We start from the raw sequence: 10,779 nt of genomic DNA on the forward strand, positions 1-10,779 counted from the left end.
AACCTTTGTAGGAGGACATATTTTAATAACAATAAAATATACTATATACTATACTACGATGTATAAATCGATGATTTGTTTACGACTGATTCGCCTAAAACAGTCTTAAACAGTCAACATTTATATTTTAAACTGCGTATATTACCCTGCAATTTTTTTGCGGTTCCGATCATTCCTTTAGGTGTAGTATCCATAATTTTGTCTTTTTTGCAAACAACGTTATTGCTTGTGGCGATTTACTGCATATATGCAAACAATTTAACAAAACATGATTTCTCGCTTTTTGGTGAACTTTTCCGTCATGTACGCAGAACTGTATAGAACTGCCCGACACCTAGCGAATGTAAAATGCAAATTTAATCTATCCGGAGCAGAAGTTAATGAATAAAATAAGTATAAATATTTAATCTAGTTAAGATTCGAATCGTTCCAATTATTTACATTTTGTTTACAAGCGGTAGCGGCGGAGTTTTGTTTCCATTTAAAACGTTCGTCCCTCCAGGGATTCATAAACTGAAGTCGGCCCGAATTAAATCCGTTCCGTGAAACCTTCATATATACATAAGTAGGAATTATTAATCCTCTGGGAATTCAAACTCACCCTGAAGGGTTAAAAGTTGGTTTTTCTACACGAATTGCCGTATTCGTAGTATTATCCTATGTCGCATTTTTAGGAAAGTAAACAAAAATATACTAGAAGGTTCAAATAAGGAACAAGATAGATGTTATTAATTTACTTATTATAACAGATAAAATCAATTAAAATCTCATTGTTCCCATTGAGAATATATACATATATATATATATATATATATATATATATATATATATATATATATATATATATATATATATATATATATATATATATATATATATATATATATATATCCTTTATCAAGTTAGTGGAGAAGACTGAGAGTTTTCTTTTGGTTTCAAATAATTATTGCAAATGTGTAGGTGGCTGGCGCTCACTTTCACTTTCATTTTTATTATTACCCATTGAACTATAGAAAAAAAACTTTCTTCTTTCCAGATATGACTCAATTCGGTTTGGGCACCACAAACTCCCACTGGGGTTACAGCGCGGCCGGCGCATATTCACCATACTTCACCCCGAGCACACTAGGATCGTGTGGTGCCCCGACGGCTCAATTCAATACCCCCGCGCTGGGGTTTTCCGGCGCAACCCCCGATCAGTCGTCGACTCAAGAGGCTTTCACGTCCGGATCGGTGAGCTCGTGTAAGTGTTTCCCGAATCGAAATCACCTGCGAAAAATTATCTACGGCGTTCCTTCTACGTTGCAGTGTTGCCCGATTCATCGCCATCCGACCTGGACCAGCACCTGGGGTTAGTTTCGTCGCAGAACCACGCCAATCACGCTCAATCGTCCCACGCGACGTCCCTGTTGGTGCCGCGATACTCAGCAAATCACAGCGACTTCACATTGTCCGGCCCGAGGTCGCTCTCGGATAATTCCAGTGCCGCCGAGAGTCCCGTCCAAGACGAAATCCTCACGTCCCAGACGTCGTTGGGGGTGAATCACGCGAACAATCCCAACTTCAACCTTCACCAGAACATGACGCAGACCACGTACGCGTCGAGTAACTGCAACAACTCGATTTATCCGGTACTGCCCGGATTACTGTACTCGCAACTATACTCGGCAGCCAATCAGTCTCACAACTTCCACTCGCTTCACACTCACACGCCGCAGGGTCACCACAACGACTTGCAGAGCGTGATGGATCACCTATCGAACAGCTCGCATCAGAGACAGATGAGCGGTGGCGGTAGTGATTTGTTGCTCAACAACGGGACATGCGCGGCAGCCGCAGCTAGGCAAGACGACGCGCATAATCGGGTGCTGAATTCTAGCGCAGCTCAGAGAGGTCCCGGGCAAAATGGAGATGCGGTCGTGTGGAGGCCGTATTGAAGATATGTGATGAGAATTTTATTATTGTTATGGTGATTGATGATTCGTGCAATATTACCGAAGGTTGTTTTCGATTGGTCTCCTAGTGATTTGTTACATTGGGAAGCTAGTTAAATGTTATCGGGTCGAGAACCCGCCAAATAGCACTGTGCCCCCAAACACAAGCATTAACACAGTTACCAATAATAGTTACATTTGGCCAGATGTTGAATGATTTGGTGTTAGGATTTTTACGCGACAAAAATTTCCAAAAACAAAATGGCGTATTATTTATCAGTAGATAAAGAGAGTTCAGAAGAACATAACCTTAAACGTTACAATCGCCACCCTCGTCACCGCAGGGCCCCAATCTTTCTAGGGGGTGCTCCGCCCTGGAAGTGGGTGCTGATGCTTGTAGGGTGTGCTGACATTACCTTTTATAGATTTTTATGTTGATCTACCTGCTTTTTTAATTCCGAGTGCCTATGGAAAGTCCTTTATATAAATATAATGCGGTGTTTATTTTTAGTGGGTACTTATACGGGAAAACCGACACTTTCTGACAAGAAAAAACATAGAAACCACTAGAAATATAGACTATGCCGATAATGTAGGAACTTATGAAGCAACTTCGAAAAAATGTTTGAGAGGGTTCATTCAACAAACGCATGCCCGAGATTCAAAATCTCGCTTATAACCAATGACCTTGTTGAACTCAACAATCGACATGGCCGCTGAAAGTTGGTTAATAAATTGAAATGCCGCCAGCGTTGCATCAGTTTTAGAGCGACTATATTATCTAACAGCTGTATGGTTGTGATTTTTTTTAAAATAATGACTTCATCGAATTGTATATTTAAATTTAAAATAGTCGGGGTTTCCACGTCAATACTTATTTCAGTTCTGCCATACCAATATTGATTTAACTTAAGGGGGTACAACTCATATGCTAATGCTAATGAAGCAGTTTAAGCAGATTTGAACTATAATAACATTTTTTTTACCTCTTATTACTTCTTTACTACTTAATCTTAAGACGAAAATTTGGTATTAAATTATTTTCAATTTTTTCAATACATACCAATTGGTGCGTTCTCTTTTTATTATTAGTGAGAAACGATATTTCAGTTATACATAGTAGTCATCATAAAGAGTTTTAGTACTTGAATAATTAATGAATTAATCTAATTAATAGCAGTGAATATTTTTATCTTATTTAACAGAAAAATCAATTTTGAACCAATTACGTTTCTTGCTTTTTTCTCATATCTCTTAAACCATCATTTTAGTTGCTCATGCGGCTTTAAATAATTAAGGGAGGTACAACAATAACAATTCTTATTATTTTGATAAAGTACTGAGGATCTTTGAACTAATTTTAATTATGTGTTCCAAAAATTACTGGAATATCGTTTTCCAATAACTAATAACAAAAATAAAGCGTATCAAATTTTATTTTTTCAACACTCTGTATTTCAAAAACGAAGCAATATTCAAAAAAAAATTTATAGCCCATTCAATTTTAAAATTAGTTGAGCGGAGTGGAGTTTGAGCGATGAGGAAACACCGTGTATAGTCTGATACTAAATAGATTCACACAGTTGTTTTCAACATTTTTTTTCTAGTCCGTAGGTTGGTACCTGATAACGTTTAACTGAGCTTGTCGGCAATTTCATTGGCTGAACAGTTTTGTTTGCATACTTTTGTTCGTTTGTTTTTTCGTAAACATGTCCAGTCAGTATTATAAAATATTTAATTTAGATCGTCTCCATAATGTAATATAAATGATATAATCTTTATTTTATAACGCCGAATTAAACGTTGGTTTGTTTAGTTATGTAAAATAGCAGCCTGGACTATTATATCCGTTGGACCTGTTTTCCGTAGCTATACCGAAACGTCTCACGAAATTGTTAGAAAATTTTGGACTCGTATCCATTAATTTACAAATACCTATTGTTTGTTATTCAACTGTTTTCCGTTTAAGGTTGTAAAAATAATAACAACGATCGTATATAATAAAATATTTAATGATTTAATCGTTACCGTTTTACTAGACCTTCGCACTTTGCTTTCCCTAACTTTGCTTTTAGATTCGCTACTTGCCCGTTTTCCGCCCACCCACTTCCGCCAAAACCGCAGAACGGTTAATTTGAACAAAAGTTTGGGGACGTTCCCGAATAAACTAAAGGATTTTCAGAGACGGGACTGCGACTGGACCCGCTTCTTTCTATTTTTAACCCTTTAAATTTCGGTTTTGTTTTCGGGCATTCTCGAAATTTTACTGAAACATCCCCGGTATTTGCGGATGGGTGTTTGTTTCAGACGGCTATTTATTTCGAACATCGGGTCGTCGTTAACGGAATTTCCGGTTTGCGTTTGAGAAACGTGCGCAAATTATATTCGAAGGGGATGCGGGATACATACTGTTATCGCAAGGAATTTTATATAGGCACATTTCCCTTTAACTTTCTTAATTGGGGCGTCGCTGAGGGCAGATGCCGATAAAATTATGCACACTAATTAAAATGGTGGACGTGACTTTCGTACGTACAGAGAAACGCCCTGTAGTTATTGACCAACACCAAATTTTACTTGCGATTGATATATAACTTCCAAAATTCGATAACTTGAAAAATAAAAAACATAATAATTGGATCTGGAATGAAATCGATGAAATCGAATTTTTCAAAAGTATACGCGCTAGTATTTTTTTTCCAGATCCCGGTAACGGTGCATCGTACAGCGTCGCCATTGGTACAGATAGAATCAGCGTCGAAAAAAAACTTTTTTTTTCTGATTCTCCGTTCTCCGTTCTCGGTTCTCCGTTCTCCGTTTCTCCATTCTCTGTGTCACGGGTTTTAATTCAATTCTAGCCGTTTGAACTAGGTGGCTCAATTTTTGCTCCTTTTTTACAGTCCACTAGGTGCACACGATATTTGAAAATGGCGGGGATCGGAGATTGGCAGCCACCTTTTTTTTTCGATTTTCGACTGTTGCTTGGACATTGCCATGAGACACGATAAATGTCCGAAAGTTGAAGCTATCGACTTCAAATTTTGTAAGTAAATAGCTATTGGTCCCCTGACGGAACCTATCGAAATTGAGGCGCTGAGGATCTGAAAGTATTTAAAAAAAAATAAAAATCACGTTTGCAAGGGTCTAAGAAAAAAATCATTTCTCGAAAACGGCTTACGCGACGAAAAAATTCTTAAGCGCGAAGATGCAGAAGATTCGGCTCGATAGGATTTTATTCATAAAAACTTTTCAAAAGTGTGCAGGGTGCGCCCCAAATTCAAAAAAATTGAAAAATAGGTCCCGCTGGCTATAACTGAATAACTATGCTTCGGATGTCGGTTCATTTTACATGGCGATATAGTGCGCATAAACAGCCAAAACTTTTGTACTTAAGGTTTTCACCTGTTGTACAGGGTGTTCAAGATGTTAAGTGCTATATTCACAAATTAACAGGTGCCTTAAATTTGCAGCTATCGAGTTCAGATTTGGCAGAAGGATAGAAGTCTACACCCGCATTTCACCTGTTGAAAAGGACTTACTCAAATCTCGCAGAATATTTAAAAAAAAAATTGTAATTTCTTTTTTGGTATATTTTGCCAGAAAAAAAATATTTTCTCGAAAACTATTAACCTGATTGGCAAAATTTGTAAACTAGGAAATGTACGAGATCCGGGACCATAACTTTTATTTCAGACATTTTTTTTTCATTAGATATAAGAATTTTCAGACATAAATCTAAAAGACCCCGTATTAAATTATTAGCCGTAAATCAAAATTAGTGAAAAATATTGCCAATTGGAGTAAACAGTGTTATAGGACACATCGAGAGCTATAATTTTTGTATTTTCGGTTTTCGTTTATCACAGACCCTATGAAATATTTGAAAAAATCCAAATGAAAATCACGATTTCTCCCCTCAATCTAGACGCGATGACGTCATTTACTATTACTATGTGTACCGCATGGTTTCGAAAAACAAGTTATTTCTTGACAACCGCTGACTCTATTGAAAAAAATCATATATAATGTACATGGGCGATTCAGGGCACTAAACCTCTATTTGGAAGATCGTTTATAGGCAAAAAAAAAAATAAAATATACTAAAAATTTCCGTTTTGTGGGTAAATTATTCGGTATAAATGAAAAACTGTTAAAGATGCGTTACTTTGATTTGAACAGTATTGTTAACTGTATCGAGAGAGAGTTTCAGGTTTCGTCAATTATACAAGGCGCGCGAAATATTTGAACTATTTATGCAAATTTTAATATTTAACAAAGGTTGCCGTAACTTTAACTTTAACTTAACTTTATACAGGGTGCATGCAAAATTTAATTACGTCGATTTTGTGAAAGTTCCATGGTGGTCCGCAGGAGCAGGACAGAAAAGCAATGCGTCCCTGTAGGACAAGAAACCGCGAAACTCCTTCTTTTTAAAATAAAAAGCTGCTTCGCGCTACGCGCTACAAATTTGCTCCGCCCAGTGACGATTTTTCGAAAGCAACCTTGTTATCAACTTTCCTTTTTACATTTTCCTGAAACTATCTCAACCCGAAAGTGAGTCCGAAAGCAACATCACACTTGCCACTGTGGTCCTTACTTACATTCGAAACATTGCTGACCACATATCAAAAGTTCTTCAGAAATGTAATGTTAAAACCAGATTTACGACTTGTCCAAAAATCTCTCAACATCTTCTACCAAAGAAAAATCCGAGAATCTCTAAACATACCAGAAAATCTAACCTTCCTGCTTCACACAGTGTACAGGCAGTTACAGAATAGACTGCGAACCAGTTTCAGTTAAGCACTGAAGAAGTCCAGTTCATGGGCGCGAGCGACTGGAGGAATTCTTTTTCTGACACAACTTGACTATAAATTTGAACTAGGACAGATTAATAGCAATAATTATAATAATTTAAATTTTAGAATTGCAGATAAAAGTTATTAAACTTTAATGCTTGCTAATTAATATCGTTTTATTTCGAAAATAGCAATAGTAGCAATAATAGCAAAAATGATTGTAATAAATATCACAAAGGATGATGACACCAGCAAATGCCATATACCGAATATTTCATAAATTCAACTTCTTATGTTAAAAATACTTGAGAATTCACCTCGTTTCTAAATTACTGGACAATTATTAACTGATTTTTTATTATTTCTGTGTGTCTCTATAAAATCGCAATTTTTAAGAGTCCCTATATACCAGATGTCCAAAAATTATGAATAACCGGGAATATCTTAATAATTATAAATACACACCTTAGGGAATTTTAGAGGGCCTCTCGCGACTCCAAAATTCCTCTCTTCTACGAACTCCTGATATGTGAACCAAGGTTCACATATCAGGACTACTCCTTCGAACTATTATCCAGCACCACCATTATCCAGCAAAACATTTAGCTTCTATATTAAAACACATTACTGAAAATTGATTATTTCTTATTATTCCGTTCACTTCATTGAGCAATTCAAAAGTATTGCAATATAACCAAATGATTAGTTTTGACATAGAGTCGGTAATTACTAAAGTTCATATTCCTGAGACTCTCAACATAATTTCAATTAATAGAAATTCGAGAATATTCATCATGGCTTTTATAAGTGACCAAATTGTCAGAACTATCCTATCCATTTTCCATCTATCTTTAATGATCATTCTGTTTAAAAAGTGGAAATATAACAGTAGTTGGCAACGTTGTTTTTTTGGTTTATTGGGGATATCCACCAAAATATTCGGAATGCTGAAACTAAGTCTGGGACATTTGCCCTGTCGCGAATAATATGACAACTTATGAAGAAAATTAGTATTTAAGAAATGTTTGTTTGGAAAACTAATAAATAACTAATATTTATGACTTAATCGTAATATTCCAGTATATTCCCAATTTTATGCCATTTAGATGAATTTAATTGAAGATGAGATTATTGAGAAATTTTAGAAGTATACCTAAAATGTTTCAAAACTTGCACCTAATGTGCACGTTTGACTGAACGGCTTTCTTTTTCCTTCAGGAAACAGTTTTCTAAGATAAATATTATAGACAAACAATCTTGAAATAATTGATTGCTTAATTTTTACATGCGCCATATGGTAGTCAGTCCAATAATGACCGGTCGTTAATACACTACAGATTTAATTTTGAGTGACGGCTTTAAATTTTAGCACATATCTATTATAGACAGGGAAAATGGAATAGAATAGAATAGCATTTATTGGCCCTTATATACAAAGCAGTACATGGAATGTCATACAATAACCTTAAACGAAAACACTCAAAAATATACATACATAGGTGCAAATTTAATCTAACAAATATCTTAAATTCTGTCGGGTTGTAGAATGAATGTTCAGGTAGAATATTTTCTAAAAATTTCTTAAATGTAGCAGTAGTAATCTATGTGAGGTTATATTATTTGTACTTATTTTTAAGTAGGTTACAAAGACTCTAATCTATTTTATTAGTTTGGGTTATTTTGATCCTTGAACTCGATATTATCTTGTAAATTTATATGGATTTGAATAGTGTTTCCAGTGCACCAGGTGTATTCAAAAAGTAAGGCGCCTTTTGTAATTAGGCATGTCGGTACTCATGTGCCTCACATATGTTCACAGTTTCAGTCAGTTTGCACCTTTACTTTTTTTGAGACAGAAGCGTTAGAAGTGTTTTATGTACTCGCAGATTTTCTGCTGCAAAAAAATTGAACAACGAATTTGCATAAAATTTTGTGTAAAAAATGGAATACTGAGCTCCAAACCTCTTCAAATATTGACAACGGTATATGGTATATGGTGATTTACTTTGAGCAAAAAAAATGTTTATAGGTGGTACAGGCTGTTCCAAGATAGCCGAGAAGACGCCGATGACGAACCTCGCTCTGGACGACCCAGCACGTCAATAACTGATGAAGGCGTTGAAGAAGTGAAACAAACGGTGTTGAAAAGTCGTCGAATCACTATTAAAGAAGTAGCTGAGGATGTTGGCTCGTGCAATGATGGAAGCGTATAGCAGCAAAATTTGTTCCTAAACCGCTTAATTTTGAACAAGAGGACCGACGAAGGAGCATCGCTCAAGAGCTGTTAAACGATGATCCTGATATGCTCAATAGCATCATAACTTATGACTTCGAAACCAAAGCCCAATCGTCCCAATGAAAGAACAGAATTGACAACACCGGAAAAGCACGGCAAGTTGGATCAAATGTTAAGGTTTTGCTTACTGTTTTCTTTGATTGTAGTAGCATAGTACATCAAGAATTCTTCATGAAGTTATGCACCGTTTGCGAGAAGCAATAGGAAGAAAACATCTGGAAATGTGGGAAAACAATTAACGGATTTTGCATCACGGTAATGCCTGATCACTCATCGTTGCTTGTGTCTAACTTTTTGACAAAAAGCAAAACTACAGTCATACCTCAGCTACCATGTTCAACGGATATGCCTTCTTGCGACTTTTGCCTGTTCCGAAAACTCAAAACACCCATTAAAGGAAGGAGGTTTGGAACGTTTGAAGAGATAATGAACAAATTGCTGAAAGTACTCAAGATTATAACATCAGTGCTTATTACTATATCTGGGTGGGAGGGATTACTTTGAAGGAGACAACGTTGATTTTGATGAATAAATAAATACTTTTTGATAAAACTAAAAAGTCACATTACATTTTGAACGCCCCTCGTATATAGACAGGATTTTTTAAAAAAATCGGCCTAGCATGGTCCCTAATTGAAACATGAAACAACTATGCAAGAGTAAGACGAGTTTTTCCATAGCATAGTATAAGGTTCGTCTGTGGACAATAGCATAGTAATTAATACAATATCAGTAAGTTAAGTTGAGTAGATAATCTAGAACAGATAAATCAAACATAAAATCATGATAAAATATTGACGTGAAAAGTGACGTCGCTAAAATTTTAATTCGTGGCTAACTAACAAGCTAGCAAAATAATGAACGATATGAATGAACCAATGAACTACACTGTACATTCGGTCGATTGCCAACACTCCAACAACCCATAAAGCATTTTTTTCATTGTAAAATAGCGCTAATAAATTGGTCTACCCGTGCGTTTACCATGCCAGGGTTAATAAATTTCTTTTCACAGAGGACACAATTTAATAAATGGCAACCTGTTAAAAGTTATGTACCTCGCAAATTATTCAGCTGTCATAAACTTACAGGCAACTATATCCGGTCTCCCCGGGGTGCTTTCACACGGCGTAAGCCTTCCATAATCCTGATTAACACATACGTGCTATGTTGGAATTTCACCGAACCCCCCAGCTTTTGCTGGAAACTTATCTCGCGTAAAACTATAATTCCTTATCGATGTACTCTCTGATTGTTGTGTTTGCGATACAAACTGGGAAGATTTTGAACTCCACGCGTATGGTTTCAATGTAAACAGCACTGACACTTCGGTATTACATTCAAAATATAAACTTAGTTGATCGAAACATCGACTGGATATAGAAGAGCGGAAACAAAATATACGGGTTGCTTTGTAGTTAATGGTATATTATGTTCAAATTAATTTTGTGTTAAAAAAGGTTATGTAGCAGAACAATATAATTTTTTTCACATTTATTTTTGTCGAATTATTATTATTAAATGAAATTAAAATTAACGCCTTAAATAACTTTTTTATAATGCTAAAAAATTTCAATTCAATTGTACCAAATAACCCATATAAAATCATTCGCAGATCTGTCCAGGAAAAACATGTCGGTTAGTGAAATTTCTTAACACAATTCTTTTATCTGGTATATTTCAAGTCCACAAAGTCACTAAAGATAGTCCTGTCGCTCTCAAAAATCCACTCCTTCATAAAGGATTTGTA

At 35.7% G+C, this 10,779-nt stretch overlaps 1 protein-coding gene across 1 annotated transcript in view; it reads left to right on the plus strand.

Moving 5' to 3' along the window:
• LOC132699898 (runt-related transcription factor 3) overlaps positions 1-3,921 on the plus strand; it is a 48,764-nt gene extending 44,843 nt beyond the window's left edge. The window contains exons 4-5 of the mRNA XM_060666874.1: positions 1,037-1,243; positions 1,309-3,921. Of these exons, the coding sequence (XP_060522857.1) occupies positions 1,037-1,243; positions 1,309-1,937 (836 nt within the window). The 3' untranslated portion in view covers positions 1,938-3,921. The remainder of the gene's footprint in view (positions 1-1,036; positions 1,244-1,308) is intronic.
• Positions 3,922-10,779: the final 6,858 nt, after the last annotated feature.

Source organism: Cylas formicarius, unplaced genomic scaffold, assembly GCF_029955315.1.
Source record: "Cylas formicarius isolate icCylForm1 unplaced genomic scaffold, icCylForm1.1 PGA_scaffold_3__17_contigs__length_32017465, whole genome shotgun sequence".
Taxonomy (NCBI): Eukaryota; Metazoa; Arthropoda; class Insecta; order Coleoptera; family Brentidae; genus Cylas; species Cylas formicarius.